This window comes from Chiloscyllium punctatum, chromosome 34 (genome assembly GCF_047496795.1).
Source record: "Chiloscyllium punctatum isolate Juve2018m chromosome 34, sChiPun1.3, whole genome shotgun sequence".
Taxonomy (NCBI): domain Eukaryota; kingdom Metazoa; phylum Chordata; class Chondrichthyes; order Orectolobiformes; family Hemiscylliidae; genus Chiloscyllium; species Chiloscyllium punctatum.
Window position 1 is genome coordinate 48,161,004 of NC_092772.1, and position 24,173 is coordinate 48,185,176.

The window sequence follows — 24,173 nt, forward strand, 5'->3', positions numbered from 1 at the left end:
TTGGATTATGCATTGAGGTTAGGGAGAAATTAAATCCGGTGGGTGAGTTAGTTAAATAGCATATGAAGAAGGCACAGCATAAAATGAAGCAGTTGGCAGATAAAATCTCTGAAATTTGAACATTTCCCCTGGAGATGATGTATTAGTATTGTTACCAATGGTAGGAAATCCCTTCAAAGTCAGTAGTCCCTATCAAACTGAGAAAATGTTGAGTCAGGTAAACTATCTGGTAAAGATGCCAGATAGGAGAAATCTATACTGGGTACATTATGCGAATAGGTTGAAACCTTATTGTAACACAAACAGGGAACTGGAGAAACAGGTGTGAGTTACTGCCCTGCAGAGTGAAGAACCAAATCCAGATGTCATGGAGTTTGATATGCCTAAAATATGTTCAATAATGAGGAAATCGTTCAGGAGTGGGATAGGTTAGTGAACTACCTGTCTCAGGAGCAAAGAACCCAGTTGAAAGGTTTGTTGCAGCAGTATGAGGACATATGCAGGAATAAGATGGGGACGATTAATACTCTTGTACATGAGATGTAAGTAGGGAATGCTGTTTTGATAAAACATGAAAAGATGGCTCTTTTGTTTTCTAATTCTTTATCCCATTACAATGAAATAAATACATCATTAATCTCACTAAATGTTAATTTTGCACACATACATATAATCCACAGACTTAATCCTTCAAAGCCACACAGGTCCAGAAGAATGTGGATACGATGGTCAACGAAGTTACCTTTGAATTGATCAGAGTTTGTGCAATTCACCAATTGTGTTAGTTCTCACTTCTGAGGGGACTCAATGATTTTGTGTGGACCATTGGAAAATCAACACCGTAACAAAAGCAGACTTTTACCCAATAGCAAGATTGGTTAGAGAAAGTTGGACAAGCCAGTTACATCACAAAGTTGGATTTACTGCGTGGTTATTGGCAGGTACCTTTAGCAGAGAAAGTGAAAAAGCTTTCTGTAATTGTAACCCCAAATGGGCTATATCAATTCAAAGTGATGCTTTTTGGAATGAAGAATGCACCAGCTACATTCCAAAGACTCATAAACAGAGTTGCGACTGGATTAACAAATTTTGCAGTTTATCAGTCACGGAAAGATCACATGGTACAGTTGGCAGAGCTGTTTGAATAATTACAAGAAGCAAAACTGGAAGAAATTTACAAAGAAAAAATTCACAAAGGTAGAGGTGATGTTCCTGGTGCATAACATCAGTTATGGAAGGATGACCTCAAGGAACGTGAAGATGAATGCCTTCGAGGGATTTCCACAATCATCCTCAAAGGAAGAGATGCTTCAATTTTTGGGACTAAGTGAGTTTGCCTGGAAGTTTGTTCCAAACTTCAGCAGCTTGGTGACACCACTAACAGATTTACTGAAGTAGTACACAAAATTTCAATGGACGGAACAAGCCAGTTTCAGCTACACCAAATGTTTTGAAACCCTGAAAAGTTGCAATCAATGCTAGCAATATAGGAATTGGAGCTGGACTGCTACAGGAAGCTGATAATGGAACTGAATGGCCGTTTGGCTACTTTTCAAAAAAATTCAACACCCACCAGAAAAACAATTATTGAGTTTGGTATTGGCCTTACATTTTAATGCTTATGTGACGAACAGTGTGTCGGAGACAATTATGTACACTGACCACAATCCTCTTACATTCTTAGAACGATTTAACAACACAAATATAAGACCATTTCATTACAGTCGTATGTTACAGACTTTTAATTTACAAATTGTACATGTTGCAGGTTGTAAGAATATGATAGCAGATGCGTTATCACGGATTTAAAGGAAAATGTACAGATAAGATTGAACAGATTCCAATGTTATGTGTGTGTGCAGACATTAACATGAACTTTGATTAATGATGTATTTATTTCATTGTAACAGGATTAAAAAAATTGAAAAAAGGAGCCATCTTTTCATTGTGATGTTTTTTTTCTTAAGAAGGGTGATGTTATCGATTCGAAGGCATGTACTTTAGGTTTAAGAGAGAGTGATTGCTATCAGCTCTCAGTTTAGAATAAGAGCAGTCTCAGAGTGTAATGGAAAAGAAAGAGATAGACTTTAGCTGAAAGAAAACAGACACCGAAGACGACAGCCACTGTGTTGTTTTGAAATTAAGTTGATGTAATTTAATTAAGTGTTTTATTGGAACAGCATAGTTTTATACAATTGGAGGCAGATAATAAGCAATTAAGAGAAAGGGGGTCTTAAAATTGTGAAAAGTTGTTGTTTAATATTTAATTTTAGAGTTAAATTATAAATTGATTTTTTTTAAACACTGAAATTTGAGAGTTCTCTGTCAGTCATATTGTAACAGATTAAGAGGCGAGGTGAGCTTTTCTGGGTGTCAGAGGGCCAGTGCTGAGGAAATGCCGCACTGTCGGAGGTTCAGTACTGATGGAGTGGGCACTGTCGGATGGTCAGTGCTGAGGGATTGGGCGCACTGTCAAAGGATCAGTGCTCAGGGAGTGCAACACTGTCATACTGTCAGTGCTGAGGGAGTGCTGCACAGTTGGATGATCAGTACCGAGGGAGTGTCTCATTGTGACAGGGTCAGTGCTGAGGGTGTGGGCACTGTTGGAGTGTCAGTGCTGAGGGAGAGGGAATTGTCGGAACATCAGTGCTAAGAGAGTGTTGCACAGTCGAAGGGGCAGAGCTGAGGGAGTGCGTACTGTTGGAGTGTCAGTGCTGAGGGAGATGAAAGAGTGCATTGGAAATGTCAGAGCAGGACACCCAGATAGAGACACAGACAGGCAAAAACAGACAGAGACAGATGTGGAAAGATTTGGACCTTAGTGGTGAATGGATGGAAACTAAAGGACGTTTAAGGGAGGAGGTGGTAACAGAGATAGGGAGGGGGGTGTGGGGGCTGGATGAGGTTACAGAGAAGTGGAGGGGCTGGAGGAACTTACAAAGACAGGGAGAGGATGGAGGAGGTGACAGAGATAGTGGGAGGGTGGAGGATGTTACACAGATAGGGAGGGGCTGTCGGGGCTGGAGCAGGTTACAGAGATAGGGACAGAGTGCAGGGGCACGAGGGGGCTATAGAGATTGGGAGGGGTTGGAGAAACTGAAGAATGTTACAGAGATAGGGAGGGACTGTAGGGGCTGAAGGTTGCAAAGATAGGGAGGGGGTGTCAGGGCTGGAGGAGGTTCCAGAGATAGGGAAGGTACAGGGGATGGAGGAAATTACACAGGTAGGGAAGGGGTGTATGGGTGTATGGGCTGGAGAATGTTACAGAGATATCAAGGAGGTGGAGTGGCTGGAAGGGGTTTCAGAGATACGGAGGGGTACAGAGGGTGGAGATAGGGAGGGGCTGTAGGGGCAGGAGGTTAGAGAGATATGGAGGTGTAGGGGCTGGAGAAGCTTACAAAGATAGGGAGGGGGTGTAGGGGCTGGAGGGGGTTACAGAGATAGGGAGGGGGTGTAGGGGCTGGAGGGGGTTACAGAGATTGGGAGTGGTGTAGGGGCTGGAGGAGTTACAATGACAGGAAGTGGTATAGGAGCTGGAAGAGGTTACAGAGATAGGAAGGGGGTGTAGGGTGTTGGAGCAGCTTACAGAGATAGGGAGGGGTATAAGAGTTGGTGGAGGTTATGGAGATAGGGAGGGGGTGCAGGAGTTGGAGGGGTTTACACAGATAGGGACTGGTGCCGGAGTATGAGGAGGTTACAGATATAGGGAGGGGTGGAGGGGTTCATGGGGAGTTTCAGAATTAAGGAAGGATGTAGGGGCTGGAGGTGGTGACAGAGATAGGGAGGACGTGTAGGGGCTGGAGAAGGTTACAGAGAGGGAGGGGTGTAGGGGCTGGAGGAAGTTACAGAGATAGGGAGGGAGTTTAGGGGCAGTGGGGGGTTACAGAGATAGGGATGCACGGGTCGGATGAGGTTACACAGATGAGGATAGTTGGTGTTGGAGGTGGTTACAGAGATAGGGAGGGGTGCAGTGGCTGGAGTGAGGTACAGAGATAGGGAGGGGATGTATGGAGTGGAGGATGTTACAAAGATGCAAAGGGGGTGTAGAGGCTGCAGGGAGTTACAAAGTTAGGGAGGGAGTGTTGGGGTTAGAGGTGGTTACAGAAATGTGGAGGGAGTGTTGGGGCTGGGGAAGGTTACAGAGATAAGGAGGAGATGTGGGAAATGATGGAGGTGACAAAGATGGAATGAGTGAGGGGCTGGAGAAGGTTACAGAGAAATGGAAGGAGTGTTGGGGTTGGAGAAGGTTACAGACATAGGGAAGGGATGTAGGAAGTGGAGGAGGTGACAGAGGTAGGGAGGACATGTAGGAACTAGAGGAGGTGACAGAGATAGGGAGGATGTGTAGGGGCTGGAGAAGGTTACAGAGATAGGGAAGGGTGGATGGGCTGGAGAAGGTTACAGAGATATGGAGGGTGTGTAGGAGATGGAGCGGGTTACAGTGATAGGGAAGGGGTGAAATGGCTAGTGGGGGCTACAGATATAGGGAGGTGCTGCATGGGCTGGAGGAGGTTACAGAGATAGGGAGGGTGTGTAGGGGCTCAAGGGGGTTACAGAGTTAGGGAGAGTTGTAGGGGCTGGAGGATGTCAGGGTTGAAGGAAATTACAGAGATGGGGGTGTGTAGGGGCTGAAGGAGGTTACAGGGGTGTTGTGGCTGGAGGAGGTCACAGAGATAGGGAGGAGTTTAGGGGTTGGAGGAGGTCACAGAGATAGGGAGGGGGTGGAGGGGCGGCAGCAAGTTACAGAGATAGGCAAGTGTGTGGGGTTTAGAAGAGGTTACAGAGATCAGGAGGAGCTGTCGGGGCTGGAGGAGATGACAGAAATAGGGAGTTATGTTTGGAGTAGGTTCTAGAGATAGGGAGAGGGTGGAGGGGATGAAGAGATTTACAGAGATGGGGAAAGGGTATAGGGGCTGGAGGGGGTTACAGAGACTGGGACAGGGTGAAGGGGTTGGCAGGGTGGAGGAGGTGACTGATATAGGGAGAGGGTTTAAGGGCTGGATGGGGTAACAGTGTTAGGCAGGGGTGCAGGGTTTGGAGGAGATCATAGAGATATGGCGGGCCTCTCACAACTGGAGGATGTTACAGAGATTGTGGTGCAGGGTTTGGAGGACATGACAGAGATAGGGAGAGACTGTATGACTGGAAGTGGTTACAGAGTTAGGGAGGCATTTTGTGGCTGCAGGAGGTTACAGAGTTAAGGAGAGGGACAGGACTGCAGGAAATTAGAGATAGGAAGTATAGAGATAGGAAAGGGAGGGTGTGGAGGGCTGGTGGTGACAGAGATATGGAGGGGCTGGAAGGGATTACAGAGATAGGGAGGGGTTTCAGGGGCTGGAGGTGGTTACACAGATAGGGAGTGAGGTCGGGGCAGGAGAAGGTTATAGAGATAGACATAGATGGAGGGGCTAGAGGAGCTTACAGAGATATGGAGGGGGTGTAGGGACTGGATGGGGTTACAGAGATAGGGAGAGGTGCACAAGTTGGAGGATATTATAGAGATAGGGAGGGGCTGTAGCTGCTGGAGAGAGTTCCAGAGATAGAGAGGGGGTGCAGGGGTTGGATGAGATTACATCGATAAGGAGGTTTGTTAGTGTTGGAATTGGTTACAGAGATAGGGAAGAATGTCGTGGTTGGAGGAGGTGAGAGAGCGGGGTTGAGTGCTGGAGAGGGTTACAGTGATATGGAGAGGTGCAGGGTTTGGAGGAGATCACAGTGATAGGGAGGGCCTGTTGCGACTGGAGGAGGTTACAGAGAAAGGGAGAGATGCAGCGTTTGGAGGAGGTTTCAGAGATAGGGAGGAGTATAGGTGTTGGAGGAGGTCACAGAGATAGGAAGGGGTGGAGGGGCTGCAGAAGGTTACACATAGGGAGGGGTATAAGGGTTGGAGGAGGTTACAGAGATAGGGAGGGATGTTAGGGCTTGAGAAGCTAACAGAGTTAGAGTGGAGCGTAGGGACTGGAGAAGGTTATGGATAGGGAGGGTACAGGTACTAGAGGTGGTTACAGAGATAGGGTTGGATGTTGGGGCTACCCTCCTTCTTGAATAATGATGCCACATTTGCTTCCTTGAGTCCTCTGGTACCTCTCCTGTATTCAGAGAGGATTTGTAAATTAATGTTAGGGTCCCTGCAATCTCTTCCCTTTGCCTCCCACAGCAGCCTGGGATACATCGAATCTGGCCAAGGGGACTGATCCATTTTCAAGCCAATTAAAACAGTTAATATCTCCTCCTTCTCAATGCTAACTCAATGCTACTCCTCTGTCTATTCTCCTTTGGGTTTTCCTTAATGGTACCCCACCAATATTTTTCACGTTCTGTCCTCATTTCCATTTCTCAGTAACCCCCCTGTATTTTCTCCTCTGGAGCATTCAGTGTTTCGAGCCCTTGGTGTCCATCTAGAGTTTTTTTCCCCCATATCCAATCCTGTGCATCCACTGACATTCAGGGTTCTCTCAGCCTGTTGGTTCTGCCCTTCATCTTCATGGGAACATGTCAGCCCCGCACTCCCCCTTCTCTCTGTCAGTTATCTTACACCCTTATTGAGGTTTCTAGCATAGTGAGAATAAACAGGAAGTGTGATGCGGACCAATCTGTCTATTCTAGGAGTTGCTGTGCTGACTTTGTGGGAAATTCTAACCAAATCAGTAAAGAAAAAAATGCCATAAAATTGTAATTGAACTGGCAGTGTCAGAGTAAACATCTTTTACTGGGGTTGCACAGTGGCACACTGGTTAGCACTGCTGCCTCACAGCTCTCAGGACCCAGGTTTGAATCCAGCCTTGGGCAACTGTGCGTGTGGAATTTGCACGTTCTCTGTCTGCATGGCTTTATTCCGGGTGCTCCGGTTTCCTCCCACAGTCCAAAGGTATGCAGGTTTGAGGGGATTGACCATGCTAAATTGCCCATCGTATTTCAGGGGTGTGTAGATTAGGTGTATTGGTCAAAGGTAAATGTAGGATAATATGGTTAGGAAATGGATCTGGGTGAGTAACCATAAATCTGTCCAAGCTGATGACAACGTTACCTTGGAGAAGTGACTGCCGGAAGTAAGATTGCTCAGTGTCTGCTCCCAGATATTTAATCAGCTTCTCCCTCTCGAGATCTGAAAGAGAAAAAAAGAGTTAATGAAACCTCACCTCTTGTCCAACAGCTCTCGAGAAATCAGAGCTGCTTTTAGACCATGTCCTCACAGACTACTTTGATTCTCTGTGGGATGATAGTTGCTCCCCACAGAATTAGGAGGCTTCAAGAAGGTAAAACAACCAAATGTTTGAATTCTCAGGATGTCCCAAAGATCCAGTCTCTGCACTACCCATACTTCTTTGTGTAGAAAGATATTCTGTATGACAGACTTGAACCTTACAGCCGTATCTCAATAATACATAATTTTGACAAGTTGGGAAGCATCTTCAACCCCCAGAACCTCTTTAGTAATGTTAAGAGCCAGTTCCCCACATTTGATTTAACCAACAACAAGCAACTGAAGTTAAGCAGATCTTCCACTTCTACACTTAAGTTTTATTTAAAAATCTGGGACACCTGTCCCCAAGTCTATTTGAATCTGTCCAGATCCTGAACTAACCGCCAATCTGTTGCAGTGGGAGTAGAAGTCCCCTTCTATTAATTAAAATGGGATCTTTCAAAGGCAGCACAGAATGCTTTCCCCTGTTTTACAATTTTATACAAACCAACTTCGCAACAATAGAAATCTTTCAAAGGCATCAATCATTGGAATCCATCTTCACAAAGTCACAACACCAGCAAAGAATGATGCTGGTTGCAGCAGTAAGTTTTTGCCATGACTTTACTTACCCTGGATCTGTCTGACTACTCACCTGGGGAGGAACTGCCAGGCCCCTCTGCTCGGAATGAATGACCTCTTCCTTTGCTGCTAACTCTCTCTCTAATTAAAGTGCAGATGTGTAACTCTGTGTCAGAATGAGGAATTGAGGAGGTGGACCAGTGAGAAATTGTGCAAAATGCTGCTTTCGTTGGAAAGAGTTGACCATTTAAACCTGACTCTGGGATCAAACCAGTGTTATCCCCTGCACCATAACAAATAACTGAAGAGAAAGACCGTTCACCCTTTTCGCAATTTTTAGTGTCTATGCTGGACAGACCCATGGGTCAACACAGCATATAAAGAGGCCACTGGTCCATCAGATCTGTGCTGGCTCCTTCAAACAGTATATTCAGGAGCACTCTGTGAAGCAAGGGAAAACAGTTTGTGAGGCTTTCCAGGGAAAAGGTGGAGAAGAGCTTGAATGTGGAATCAGTTGGATCACTCGAACAGAATGACAGAACAGGGCTGATGGGCTGGCTGCTCTCTCTCTGTGCTCTGTTCTGGAGTCCTGAGAGTTGTAATTCCTCTGCAGATCAGAGACAAACAGTGAATTTCTGCACATTTCACACATGGGACTAACTGGTCTTTCAGTTGTTTTGCCTCTTTATGGTGATTGCTTTGATGGTGAGGCTGGACAGGAAGTGCAGTATTTGACTGTGTACTTTCAGCTTAGCTGCTTTGGCATTATGACATCTAAATAAAACACAGATCATCGAATCATACAATGCAGAAGACACCCTTTGGCTCATCGTGTTTATTTCAGCAAAAATACTCAACTAGCCACATGAGTACCTCTTTCCCCCACTAGGCCCATGTCTCTCTGAGCTCCTCGGTTTCTGACCAATTGTTTACTCCCAGGATTTAGGGAGGCATTCCAGAGGTTTGAACCCAGGCAGCAGAAGGTTGCTGGGCCAATGGAAATCAGGGAATGCTCAAGGACCTGGAGGTGCAGAGATGTTGGAGTGTTGTAGGAATGTTGTAGGAGAATGCAAGGAGCTTGGAGGAGTGTTGTAGGAGAATGCAAGGAGTTTGGAGGAGTGTCGTGGGAGAAATCCTTCGAATGCATCAACCATTGGAATCTGACTGTAAAGTCGAGAAGTCACAATGTCAACAAAATTAGGTTAGGGTGCATTGGCTATGCTAAATTACCCAGAATGTCCAAGGATGAGCAGGCTAGGTGGAATAGCCATAGGAGATTCAGGGTTACAGGGATAGGGTAGAAGAGTGGGTCTGGGTGAGTTGATCTTCAGAGGGTTGGTATAGACTCGATGGGCCAAATGGCCTGCTTCCACACTATAGGGATTTAATGATTCAATGAAATGTGATGTTGGTCATGGAAGTGAGTTCCTGCCACTACATTACCTATCCTTGACCGGTCCTTATACCTGCATGGAGAATAACTGCCCACATGCTGTGCCTGGGTGGAATGGTCTCTTCCTGTGTTGCCCCCCACTGTATTTAATGAGAAATTTGGGTGTATCAAAGTGATTCAAGTCAGGCAGGGAGGAAAAAGTGAGAAACTGCACCACATCTGTCACTACAAGCAAACTGTTAACAGGTGGAAAGGTCTTTGATCTTATTTCTGTGTAGGCTCAAAAGACATTGACATAGCTCACACGAACAGCAGGAGGCCTTCAGCCCCCTTCCAGAATCTGTTAAAATGGGAAAGGTGGCCCAACCATGGCAAACAAAGGAAATTATAACCAGTATCAGATTCAATGAAGGGTCAGACAAATAGACCATAAACAGCAGCAGACATGAGGATTGGGAGCAGTTTAGGAGGAAGAAAGGATTCATTACAATGTTTTTTTGAAAATTGGAGACAGAGCAACTGTCATCAACACAGATCCAAGAAATTAGAAAACACTCACTAACCAAGGTACCTTTTCATGTGAAACATATTCGCAATAAAAGGAAAGACGACGACCCAGGGAGATCTTCATCTGGAAGAAGACAAACACTGAAGACGACAGCCGCTGTGTGGTTTTGAAATTAAGTTGATGTATTTTCAAAAAGTGTTTTACTGGAGTAGCATATTGTTATTGAGTTGGAGGCAGGTAATAAGCAGTGAAGAGAAGGGTGGGGGATTCGAGTTGTGAATAGTTGTTGTTTAATGTTCATTCTTAGAGATCAAGAATAAATTTATATTATTTTCTTTAAATAGTGGAATTTGGCAGCTCTCTGTCACTGATATTTGAACACATTACAAGGCGAGGTGAACTTTTCTGGGTGTTTGGTTAAATTAACTGTCCTGTCGTAACATTGCCCTCCGAACACAGCATGAGAAACATAATTTTAACTCTCCTGCAGTTCTAAGTTAGAAGTCATACGATGCCAGGTCAGAGTCCAACAGATTTTTTTTTTAAACTACACCAGCTTTTGGAGCTCTGCCTCTTTGGGCTTTTGGGACTATAACCTGATATTGTGTGACATCTGACTTTGTCCACCCCAGTCCAATACGGGCACCTCCACATCACTGCAGTTTGAAAGGAGTGATATTGTACTGAAACTGTTAACTGTTTCTCTCCACAAATCTGTTGGATTTCTCCAGCACTTTATGATTTGATTTATAATTTCTGGCATTCACAGAAATTTGTTTTTATTTGAGCATATGGTTGCCTTGTGATGGCAAAAAGTGCTGTAAAAATACAATTCCCTCAGAGGTTTCATTCTTGCAATGTTTGTAACTCTGCAGAGCACTTATCATTTCATGGGGAAACAAGGTAGTCAGTGAGGACGTTGTCTAAAAGTAGCTGATCTCTCGGATGAGAATTGAGGTCTCATTCAATCCTTTCTTTTTCAGAGCTTGACAGGCAGAAGCTGATGAAATATCTGGGAGCAGACACTGATTGGGAATTCTTTATTTCTGTCGTTACTTCTCTAAGGACATTGTCAGCTCGGACAGATTTATGGTTAATAATGTTTGTAAAAGATTGTTCTAATTGAGCTCTGACTAGAAACCAGTGCAGTAGTGAGCCAGAATACAGACTCACAAGAAGTCCATCACAACAATTAACCCTTACAGCTCTGTTTTCAGACATATATTCACTAAAATTAAAATCCAGCTCCTTGGATTATAATCCAGCTCTCTGCTCTTTTGAGTCCTTCCCCCCGATGCTGTAATCTTCTCTAGCTCCTACACCCTGTCCCTATCTCTGTAACCTCCTCCAACCCAGAGAACCCTTCCCTATCTCTGTAACCTCTTCTAGCCCATTCACCCCCCTCCTCCAGTCAATTCCTCCAGTTCCTAAACCTCTTGTCTCTGTCATCTCCTCCAGCCCCTACAATTCCTCCCTATCTCTGTAAGCTCCTGCATTTGCTACATCAACTCCCTATCTCCAGAACTTCCTCCAGTCCTTACACCTCTCCCTATGTCACCTTCTCCAGTCCCAGACCCCTCCCTATCGCTGTCACCTCCTCGAGCTCCATACCACTCCCTAACTCTGCTTAACAGTGCTGTACAAGACCTTGATGTTGTGTCTTTATCTTACAGTTTCTTGGAATAGCTGAGGAGGTGAGACTGGGCAGAAAGTGAGAGGGCTGGACTCACTGTCTATTCTGAATACTGCTGAGCTGTCATCATACTGAGCTTACACTGACCCTAACTCAGCTTCTCCAGTTCAAATTTAATGTTAATGCTCAAGGTCCAGGGAGAGGGGTTCTACAGATTCTGGCACAGCCAATCAGAAGGGAGCAATGGGAATGAGGGGGAATCAGCAAGAGACTGGAAATGGAAGAGCAGAGAAATCTCAGGGAGTCAGTCAAGATAACAGAGATCATGGTGAATGGGGGCAAGGAGGGTGTGGGCTTGGAGATGTTACAGATATTAGGATGGGTATAAGGGCTGGAGGAGGTTACAGAGATAAGAGGGAGTGTAGAGGCTGCAGGGGGTTACATAGAAAGAGAGGAGATGTTAGGGCTGGAGCAAGTTACACAGATAGGAAAGCATGTTGGGGCTGGAGGAGGTGACAGAGATAGGGAAGGGTGAAGGGACTGGAGGAGGTTACAGAGATAGGGAGGGACTGTTGGGGCTGGAGGATGGGACAGAGATAGGGAGGGGATGTAACAGACAAAGGAGATTACAGAGTTAGGGAAATTTGTAAGGACTGTCTAGGTTACAGAGATAGTGAGTGGGGTCCGGACTGAGGGAGACTGTAGAAATTGCGAGAGATATGGGGGTGAAGGACGTGACAGAGGTGGGGAGACCTGTCAGGGCTGGAGGGGTTTAGAGAGAATGGGAGTGGTGCAGCTGCTGGAGGGGATTACATCGATGGGGGTTCCACTGCAAGACTGGGGAGGTCATAATTCAAGGAACCGGATTTTAATTTTATTGACCCAGAGCTAGTGTATATCAGTGAGCAGAGGTAATGGGTGTGTGTGTATCTGGCTCACTGCTGGTTTGGTTCCCAGACAGAGCTCAATAAGAACAATCTGTCACAAAGAGTATTAACCATAAATCTGTCCGAGCTGACAGCAAGAAGTAAGATTTCCCAATCATTGTTCGTTCCCTGATATTTCATCAGTTTCTCCCTCTCATGGTGTGAAAGACAAAGGTGTGAGAGTGTGCCTTCACCTGTTGTCCAACAGCTCTGGAGATATCATAGCTACTCTTTCACACCGTCCTCACTCACTACCTTGTTTCTCTATGAAACAATAAGTGCTCTGCAAAAGAGTTACAAACATTGGAAGAATGAAACTTCTGAGGGAACTGTATTTTCACAGCACTTTTCACCACCACAAGGCAATTAGATGTTCAAATAAAAACAAATTTAAGTGAATGCTAGAAATTATAAATTGAATCAAAAGGTCCTTGAAAAATCCAACAGATCCGGCCATCTATGGACAGAAAAAGTTAACAGCTTGAATACAACCTCAATCCACCAGAACTGACAGAGTGTGGAAAATTGTGTTTTTTCATGCTATTGTCAGAGGGAAAGGAGAGATAAATTGGAAGAGATGGTGGAGGTGCCCAGAGAAAAAGACTGGGGCAGTGCTCATGGTAGTAAAGATTGAGGTATACGATGCGTACAAATGATTAAGTGTGTAAAGAAGAAAATGGGTCTACTCTTCTTGGATGAAAGTCAACAAGACATGTTGGTGATTGGGTGTGTGGTTTGGACAGAGGGCAAGCTCTAAAATTACTAAGCTCAGTGTTGAACCCCAGGTTCAGAACTGCTTCTGTGTTCCAGTGAAGCTCAATGCAAGTTGAGGGATCATCACCTCATTTTCCACCAAGCACTTCACAGCTTTCAGCACTAGGTTCAACAAATTCACTTCTCTATTTTGATTAGCCATGTATGGGTCTTTCTTGTGTCTTGTTGGCTTTCCTCCCCATGCAGTGGACCCATTCTGTTCAAATCGTACCTTTCATTAACACCTATTTTGATGTCTCACGCTCTCTTTCACAATCCTTCGTTTTCTATCCTCCAGGCATCTGTTCCACTTGCTCGTCCTCTCCATCGACTTCATAAAAACCATAATTTACTGACCCTTTTACTTCAGAAGAACAACCAGATTGGACTCAAACGTTAACTCTATTTTTCTCTGTCCATAGATGCTGCCAGGCCTGCTTTCTTCAGTATTTCCTGTTTTCTGTCCCAAAGCTCACGTCTTTGCAATTCTCTCATCCTTTGATCTAGAAAGATGTTCTGCCTTTAGTCCAGATCGCAATAAGGTAGAGAAACATTTCAAAGGCATCAACTATTGGAACCACTGGAACTCTGACTATACAAAGGTCAAAACATCAACATGGAACGACGCTAGTTTTGGAACTGAGTTTCAAATGTTACAGTACTCACCGACACACATTGTCCAACTGCCCTTCTCGAGAGTAACTGCCAAAGGGCTCGACTTGGGCTGAATGTTTTCTTCCTGTCCTGTTCACTGTGTATCAGTTCAAGAGGGCTGATGTATTGCTGCGAGTTATATCAGGAAGTGGGTATAGTGTATCACGGTAGCAGCTTATCTGGCCTTACAGGAAACAAGCTGTGAACCTCATGCACGACCATGACAATATTGCTCCGCAGATCTGGGCAGCTACTGTCATGGTTCAAGGTGGCGAAATGGTCTCCTCCCATTCCAGTGTAACAGGGTCAATGGACTGAATGACCCCCTCCTTTTCCAGTGTATGTGTCGTTAGGCTGAATGGTCTCCTCTTTTCCAGTTTTACAGGCAGAATGTGGTGAATGAGACTCATTTCCTGTATAACAGTCAGTAGGGGTTGAATGGGCCTCATCCTTCAAAATATCAGTGAATATAGTCCTAACCGATCCAGTCTCTCTTCATACGTCAGTCCTGCCATTCCAGGAACCAGTCTGGTAAACCTTCACTGCACTGCCTCCATTGCCAAAACATCCTTCCTCAGATATGGAGATCAAAACTTCATACAATGTAACAGGCATGGTCTCATCAAAGCCCTGTATAATCACAACAAGACATCCCTGCTCCTGTCCTCCAATCCTCTCGCCATGGAGGATAGTGGACCATTTGCTGCCTTCATTACTGGCTGCTTCTGTACACCTACTCTGAACAGCTGGTGTACAATGGCACCCAGGTCTCATTGCACAACCTCTTTCCAAATCTATCACCATTCAGATAATACTCTGCCTTTCTGTTTTAGCTCCCAAAGTGAATAACCTCCCTTTAAATCACATTGTACTCCGTCTGCTATGCAACTATGCACTGAACTTGTCCAAATCACAATGAAGTATCTCTGCATATTCCTCACAGCTCACCTTCCCATCCGGCTTTATATTTTCTGCTACTCTTGAGATATTAGATTGAATTCCCTCAACCTAATCATAAGTACGTATTGTGAATAGATGGGGTCCAAGCACTGATTGCTGTGGTACCCCACTCGTCACCGACTGTCACTTGAAAATGACCCCTTTATTCTGACTCAATATCTATTTCAGTGCACTAGTCCCAATCCACGCTCTTTAATATTTTTGTAAAGTCAGAACTAAAATTGGTCAGCTGTTTCTTTGTTCCCCATTATACATTCCCCTGCTTCTAATTTTAGGGAACTTATATTTCTCTTCCTCTCGCGCTCTTATTTTTTCCTTTGTAATCAATCCCTTCTTCCACCTAAACCACTCCAAATCCTGTCTCTGTTTATGGTCTATTTGTCCAACCCTTCCTTGGATCTAATATTGTTGTTAATTTCCTTTGTTTGTTTGCACTGGGTGGATCACCTTTCCCACTTTATTCCTGGGTAACAGGCTCAAGGTGGGAGCTGAATGGCCTTCTTCTGCTCAAGTGGAACAAACTTGAGGACGGAACTGAATGACCTCCTCCTGTTCCCATTCCATAGGTTTGAGGAGAGGGTTGAATGGCCTCCTCCTGTGCCTATGTAACAAGCTTGAGGAAGGAGCCAATTGGTATCCTGTTCCTGTGTAACAGGCTGGGGGGTGGGGGGGGGGGAGCTGAATGGCCTCTTGTTCCTGTGTAACAGGCTGGAGGAGGGGGCTGAATGGGCTTCTTCCTCTGCCTGTGAGCCTTGTGAATGATTCTTTCACCTACACAGAAATAACCTCAAAGATTTTTCTCCAAATTAATAGTTTGCTTGGAGTGACAGATGTGGGTTTGTTTTCTCACTTTTCCTTACTTCCTGACTTGACTCACTTTGACACTTCCTCTTTCCATCACATACCATAGAATTATATATTCCCTCCTGTCCCTTTTTTTCTAAAAGCTATTCCTTTTCTGAAGGATACTGTGTCCTTGATTTTTTTCAGAGGGGTCATGAACCAGCCAATCCACCTAATCAAATTTTGTTGATGTTGTGATTTTTTGACTTTACAGTAAGATTCCATTGGTTAACGCTTTCGAAAGATTTCTCCCATGGCAATCCTAGAAGCTTTTTGTGTTCTCCCACAACACTGCTACAAGCTTCTTGTGCTCTCCCACAACACTCCACAAGCTCCTCGTGTTCTCTTACAACACTCCTACAAACTCCTTGTGTTCTACTATGACACTGCTACAAACTCCTTGCATTCTCCTACGACACTGCTACAACACTCCAACATCGCTGCCGCCTCTGGGTAGTTGAGCATTCCCCAATTTCCATTGGTCCAGCAGTCTTTCACTGTTTGGCCCCGAAGCTCCTGAAATATTGGGAATAAACAATAAGTCAGAAATGGAGGAGCTCAGAGAGGCATGGGCCTAATGTGGGAAAGAGGGACTAATGTAGATATTTTTGCTGCTATTGATACAATGGGCCGAAGGGCCTCTTTTGGGTTTTATGATTCTATGATCTACTTTTGTTTTAAGATGTTGTCATAATGCCAAAGCAGCAAAGCTAAGAGTATGCAGTCAAATACTGTACTTTCTGTCGAGCCTCACCATCAAAGCAATCACCATGAAGAGGCAAAACAACTGAAAGACCAGTAGTCCCACGTGTGAAATGTGCAGAAATTCATTGTTTGTCTCTGATCTACAGAGGAATTAAAGCTCACAGGATTCCAGAACAGAGCATAGAAAGAGACCAGCCAACCCTTCAGACCTGTTCTGTCATTCTGCTCAAGTGATCCAATTGATCCCACTCTCTGGCCCATCCCCATGCTTTCTCTGGAAAGCTCCACAAACTGTTTACCCTTGCTTTTTAAGAGGTGCTCCTGAATATACCAGTTGGAGGAGCCAGCACAGGTGTGTACCATCTTCAAGATGCACTGCAGAAATTCACCCAAGATCCTCAGTCAGCTCTTTCCAAACCCAGGACCACTTCTATCTAGAAGGACAAGGGCAGGTGGTCCATGCAAACACCACACCCTACTAGTTCCCCTCCGAGCTCCAAACCATCCTGACTTGGAAATATATTGGCTGTTCCTTCAGTGTGGTTGCTTCAGTATCCTGGAATTCCCTTCCCAAGGAGTATTGTGGGTCTACCTCCAGCACATGGACTGCAGCGGTTGAAGAATGCAGCTCATCCCACCTTCTTAAGGGCTACTCCGGAAAGACAAATGCTGACCAGCCAGCAATGCTTACATTGCATGAGAGAGTAAAAAGAAAAATTAAACCACACCATCTGCCTCTTGGAGGTGTCAAAGATCCCATAGCCACCATTTGAAAGTGAAACAGGAAGTAGTTGGCCTCACTGTCCTGGGGTCTATCATTATCTTGCTCAAACTAAATAGCGTTAAAAAATGTAATAATGCACTTTATTCTAATATTGCTGTTGGGAGATTTTGCTGCGGTGTTCCATATGTTACTTCAATCAATAAAGTCCTTCAGTGGCTGAGGGGTATTTGGGAATGTTCAGTCTCTGTGAACGATGAACTCATAACTGTTGCCTTCTCGGGGCTCACTTGACTCCTCCAAGGCTTTGCAGTATTTTAAACCTATCCATGCCGATAAATGATGAGAGAATATCTTGTACTTCCATTTCTCTGCAGCCTTCACAGAAAAGCGTGGTCACTGACCCTCAGAACACAATCAGGAACAGAGTTGGAGAAGGGGAGACACCAGCTTCCTGGGATGTCTTTGAAGGTCCAGTGGAAGGAGATGCTCAACACGGGAATCCTGACAGAACTAATGGCCTCCTTTCGACCAACATCAACTTCTCAAGCTGCCCAGCAGAGATGGGCTTGTGCACAGGGGTGAAGACACAGAATATGTAGAGGTCAACTTCCAGTGTTGAGAGTGTGGTGCCGGAAAAGCACAGCAGGTCAGGCAGCATCTGAGGACAGGAGAATCAGGAAGGGCTTATGCCTGAAACGTTGATTCTCCTGCTCCTCGGATGCTGCCTGAATTGCTGTGCTTTTTCCAGCACCAGACTCCCGACTATGATCTCCAGCAAGTGCAGTCCTCACTTTCTCCTAGAGATCAACTTCCATCCAAATTGAGACAGAAGCAGGGAGAGGGATGTGTGAGGATGTATCCCAAATTCCATTATTTAGTAAAAATGACATCAATTTATTTTTTAACTCTAAAACTGAACAACAACTACTCACAATTCTAAGCCCTCCTTTCTCTTAATTGCTTGATACCTGCTTCCAACTCTGCAACAATATGCTGTTACAATAAGACACTTATTAAAATTACATCAACATAATTTCAAAACCAAACAGCCACTGTCATCTTGTGTCTTTTTTTTCTGGGAGAAAGTGAGGACTGCAGATGCTGGGGATCAGAGCTTAAAAATGTGTTGCTGGAAAAGTGCAGCAGGTCAGACAGCATCAAAGGAAAAGGAGAATCGACGTTTCGGGCATAAGAGCTTATGCCCGAAACGTCGATTCTCCTTCTCCTTTGATGCTGCCTGACCTGCTGCTCTTTTTTTTCTGGCTCAAGATCTCCATGGGCCATCTTCTTTCATTTTACAGTGAGTACCTTTCACATGAAAAAGTACCTTTGATCGAGTTTCCTAATTTCTTGGACAGCAAGATATTGAACCTCGAGGCATTTGTCTTGATGGCAGTTGCTGTCTCTTAAAAGTACAGTATATGCTTTCAACTTCATAACACCTCTCCTTTCAGAAAAAAATGAACCATCATAATGAAAAGATAGCTTTGTTTTTTTTCTCTAACTCTTAATCCCATTACAATGAAATACATAAACTGAATTTAGATTAATGATCTAATTTTTGCACACATACGTATATAACCCTGGATTCTGCCCAATCTTATCTATACCTTTTCCTTTAAATCTGCGAAAACATATCTGCTATCACATTTTTACAAACCACATGTATAAACTGTAAATTAAAAGTTGAACAAAAGAAGCCTGATATTGGTGATCCTATGGGTGTTCCGTCAAACCGACATACAGACTGCAAAGTAACTGCACCAAAAACTGAAATACCTAGAAGACTCATGCCAATCAATCCACTCCACCCAAGATTTCCTGAACATCAAAGACACCAAGGTCGGGGAGGATGAAATAATGGTTTCCTTTGACATAATCGCCCTATTCACATCAGTTAACATCAGCGTGGCCAAAGAAACACTGACCGCACTACTAGAGGAACCAAAGACACAAACACCAGACAGCACCAACTTCAGCGCAAGGACAACATCCTCAACCTAGTAGACCTGTACCTCACTACCCATTTCACCAGGGACAAGACCTACAAACAAATCAATGGAACATCCATGGAATCACCAAAATGAGGCTTCTTAGCAGAAGCAGTCATGCACAGACGCGAACAACCTACCCTCCCCATGGACTGGGGTTACACACCCATCCTTGGACAGGCTAAACAGACACACGTGTGAGAATTCTTAAAGGCCTGGCATTCAAACAGGAACTCCATCAGTAAACACATCGATTTAGACCCCATTTACCAACCTCTCAAAAAAAAAGAACCAGAAATGATATCACTCACCACAACATACTGTGATACATAAATAGAAAGCAGGACAGAAAACCAGCACTTCACCGGATGATGTTACCTCGCATGGTGACAAAATGTCTGAAAACAAACTTGCTGGCTCAGCAAACAAACGTACAATCTGAACCTCAACCTGAGCTACAAATCTTCTCAAAAATCGCATAATTAATGGATTTCTTGTCAGTACAATTTCATTTGGGGTCAATAATACTAAACACAGATCACTCTGATTGTCGCTCTGCTCATTTCTGTTTCTACGCCAGAGGAAAGTTGGGGAAATGAAATTGAATCATAATGTCCATGGACATCAAGAAGATGGTATCTACACAAACTGCAATTTTGATAATAAGGCTGAGTGCGGGAATGCACAAACCATGCAAGAATGAGACAATATAGGGGCAACACAGATGAAGAAAATCTTTCTAAACTCTGATTTGCCTTCTAAATTTCCACAGGAATCGCTCCCAAGAAACAGTTTGAAATCTCTCAAGACCATGCGCTAGAGTTCCTTGGAGGTGATCCCATCTCAAAGAGTTGATCCTGACCTGTCGAAGATGCTTCTTGTCTGTGTTTAATTTTATGCATCCTTCTTCAACATTGTCTCCAAGAATGTGTCTCTGTTGTGATTGGGAATGCCTTTCGATCTTGATGAAACTTCTACCAAGACTGGTCAGACATATTTAATCCTGATCTGTTCCCTTCCTTCTACTAGTCGATTGGGTCAAAGTTCCTTTCACATTCTCCCTGGCTCGAGACCAGAACTCTCAGCTCTCCCTCGTTTCTCTTCTATCATCCCTCATAGCCCCTAGAAGAAGAATGGATGGTTGGTCCTCAGATAGCAATGTCCAGAGACTATGAGGACTCATTGTGGAGAGCATATCATAACAACTTGAAATCTCTAGCATTTAGAAAACAGGCATTTTTACTGGCTGTATGATCACAAAGATGTGATTCAGTTTTTCACATTATGCCATTTTTGCCACTTCGTGGGTAAACCTCATCATGCACCTTGAATCACACACCAGTTTTTGCAGAACCACTGAGACTGGTGTTACTGGACAAGGCAGGACCATACCCCTATGCTACACAGAAAGCAGGACACCAGCAATTCCTGATTATTAGGGCAATGATAACTCATTTTCCAAAGTACATTCACCTTGAAGACAATCTCAAATAAAATGGTAATAAATAAATGAACACAAGATTGTTTGCATTAAAAATGCAGTCAGATCAGATTACAAATTACAGTCTAACAGTTTTGAAGGTACAATTCATGACTTGAGTATGAATCAGTTCAGTCAACTGCAGAACTGGCTCACCACCAACACACATTCCCTCAGTAATAACCCTCCAATAGTGCAGGGCACCCTCAGTACTGCACCTTTGACAGTATAATGCTCATTTTGTACTGAATCTCTGACAGTAACCCTCCCTCTGTACAGACTCTCTGATACTGATGCACTCCCTCAGTATTGACCCGACAGTGCGGCACTCCCCTCAGTACTGACCATCCAACAGTGCGGCTCTCCCTCAACACTGATCCTCTGATACAGCGACACTGCCTCAGGGTAGGCCCTCCAATAGTGCGACAATCTCTCAGCACTAACTCTGTGACAGTGCAGTACTCCCTCAGTACTGACCCTCTGACAGTTCGGCACTCCCACAGTTGTGAAGTATCAATTTAATTAATTTGGCTGAATAATTTCCATTTAGATATTTAATTGTTTTTGGATGCTTTGTAAAAATGGCTTTGTAAAGTGTCAACATACTGTCCCCTGTTTGCATTGACATTGCCATTGCAATATCTAAGAGCATACGATCAAAGGAATTGGGAGCCCTACTCCACCATTCAAGAATGCCCTGCCTGATCTCATATTCCACATTTCTCATCTATCCCCAATAAGTTTTGATTCCCCAGCTTGTTCCAATTATATAGAATACAGTATTAAAAATATTGAACAACCCAAACTCCAAATCCTCCTGAGGCAGAGTCCCAAAGTCACACAACTCTATGAGGGTAATTTTGTCCACCCCAGTTGAACACCACCTCCTTCAAATCATAACCTTTCCTTGTAAGCTACCTTATTCATTCCAATTTTATGAACCTCCTCCAAACTATCACCAAGGTATTTACATTTTTTCTTAAATACAAAGACCCTAACTGCACACAATATTTGGGATGTGTTCTCTTCAATGCCATTTATAACTACAATATAACATCCTTGATTTAATGTTCAGTTTCTCTTGTAATACTATACAGCACCACGCTAGCCTCTTGAATTACTTGCTGCACTTGTGTGCTAATACTTGTGTTGCATGCATCTATACATCTCAATCCCTCTACATCTAAGAATTCTCTTCTTCACCACATTAGTAACACCTCCCAAAACATTCAATGATCTCCATTGGATAAGATTTACCTTTTACAAATTTTTTTTTGCTGATTTTTGCTGGCCATCTCCGATTTCTCCAAAGTTCTCAGTCACTCAGTCCCCAATGATTGATTCTTCTCATGTCACCAGATATGACATGAGTAACCACCAGGGTAATCATTTCAAAATGATCCTGCTGTACTCTGAGGTAAAGAGATTAAGTCCAGGTATAGAACATAGAACTGTACACCACTCATACAGGCTCTTCTGCCTGCCCTTGGTCCACATCGCTCCAGTCCTTGCATATTCACTTGATTATCTAATGCCCCACCACCACCACCCCTAGCAGTGCTTGCCAGACTCCTACCACTCTGTGTTAAGAACCTGTCCCACACATCTCTTTTGAACTTTCCCCCTCATCTTAAACGCACACCTTCTCATTTTAGACAATTCAACTCCGGCAAAAAGATTCTGACTATCACCCTTGTCTTTGCATCTCAATTTTATAGACTCTCCTCAGCCTCCACCACTCCAGAGAAAACAACCCTAGCCTTTCCTTATAGCCCATCCCCTCTAATCCAGACGGTATCCCAGTAAACCTCTTCTGCCCCCTCTCAAACCCTTCCACATACTTCCTGTGATGTGGTGAACAGAACTGAAAGTAATACTCTAAATGTGGCTGAACCTAAATCTTATAAAGTTGCAACATGACATATGGACTCTTGTATTCAAATCCCTGACCAATAAAGGAGGAAGTGAGGACTGAGGATGGTGGAGGTCAGAGTCAAGAGTGTGGTGCTGGAACATCACACAAGGTCAGGCAGCATCGGCTGCCTGGCTGAACTGGTCCTCACCCTCAACAATTTCTCCTTCCAATCCTCCCACTTCCTCTAGACCTAAGAGGTAGCTATGGGCACCCGCATGGGTTCTAGCTATGCCTGCCTATTCGTCGGGTAGTTGGAACAATCCATCTTCCGCAGCTACACAGTCAACATTCCCCTCATTTTCCTCCACTGCATCGATAACTCTATTGGAGCTACTTCATCCTCCCAAGAGGAGTTTGAACAGTTCAATCAACTTCACAAACATCTTTCACCCTGAATAATCTTCAAGTTCACCTGGACCATCTCAAGACAGCTCCCTCGCCTTCCTGGACCTCTCCACCTCCATTTCCAGAGACAGATTCAACACAGACATCCACTACAAACCCACTGACTCCCATAGCTACTTGGATTTCACCTCCTCAGTTCCTTCCTCCTGTAAAAATGTTATCCCTTATTCCCAATTTGTCTGTCTTTGCCGTGTATACTCCCAGGAGGCCCAATTCTACCAGTGAACATTTCAGGTGGCCTCTTTCTTCAAAGACAACAATTTCCCCTCCTACGTTGTCGACGATACCCTCCAGTGCATCTCCTCCATATCCCACCCCTCGAATCGCAACAAGGACAGAACCACCCGGTCCTCACCTTCCACCCACCAACCACATCGCATCACCCTCCGCCATTTCCGCCACTTGCAAACAGACCCTACCAAAGGTACATTTCTTTCCCCATCCCTATTTGCATTCCCGAGAGATCTTTCTCTCTGCGACTCCCTTGTTAGGTCCACGCACCCCATCTACCCAGCCTCCATTCCCAGCAACCTCCCTGCCACTGTAAGAAGTACAAAACCTGCGCCCACACCTCCCCCCTTACCTCTGTCCAAGGCTCCAAAGGATCTTTCCACATCCAACAGAAATTTACATGTACTTCCACATGTCATCTACTGTATCTGTTGCAGCTGATGTGGTCTCCTTTACATTGCGGAGACACGACGCCAACTTATGGATCATTTCAAATAACATTGCTAGGACACCCAGACCAACAAATACCACCGCCCCGTGGCTTCCAGTCCCCCTCCTACTCCACCAAGGACAAGCAGTTCCCGGGCCTCCTCCATCGCCAAACCCTAACCACCTGTCCCTCGGAGTAAGAATGCCTCATCTTCCACCTTTGACGTTACAACCACACGGGATTAATTAGGATTTCACCAGTTTCCTCATTTCCTCTTCCCCCACTTTATCCTAGTCCCAACCCTCCAACTCGGCAGTGCCCTCTTGAACTGTCCACTGTCTTTGCCATCCATCTGCACCATCCTCCTCTCCAACCTATCAATTTCTCCACCACCTTCATCTTAGTGTTGCATTCTCAGCTCCCTTCCCCCCAATGAACACTGACTCAAAGTAATCATTGAGTACCTCACCCATTTTCTCAGATTCGACACACAACCTTCCTTATCCTTCAGTTGACCAACCCTTTCTCTAGTTACCCTTTTGCTCCTTATTTAAGAATAGAAGGCCTTGGGATTCTCCTTAATTCTGCTTGCTACAATTATTTCATGACCCCTTTTAGCCCGCTTGATTCCTCATTTAAGATTGGCCCTATTCTCCCGATATTCTTCCAAGGCCCATTCTGTTCTTAGCTGCCTGGACTTTATGTACGCTTCCTTTTCCTCTTGGATCATCGCACAACTTCTCGTCGTCCATGTTGACGGATTATGCCTTTGCTATCCGTTATTTTCAAAGGGACATGCCTAGCCTGCACTATCTTCAACCTATCTTTGAAAGATTCCCACACATCAAGTGTGGACT

At 44.5% G+C, this 24,173-nt stretch overlaps 1 protein-coding gene across 1 annotated transcript in view; it reads right to left on the reverse strand.

The window, feature by feature from the left end:
* Positions 1–24,173, reverse strand: part of LOC140458747 (B-cell receptor CD22-like) — a 57,086-nt gene that overhangs the window by 25,200 nt on the left and 7,713 nt on the right. The window contains exon 2 of the mRNA XM_072553406.1: positions 7,028–7,105. Coding sequence (XP_072409507.1) covers positions 7,028–7,105 — 78 coding nt within the window. The remainder of the gene's footprint in view (positions 1–7,027; positions 7,106–24,173) is intronic.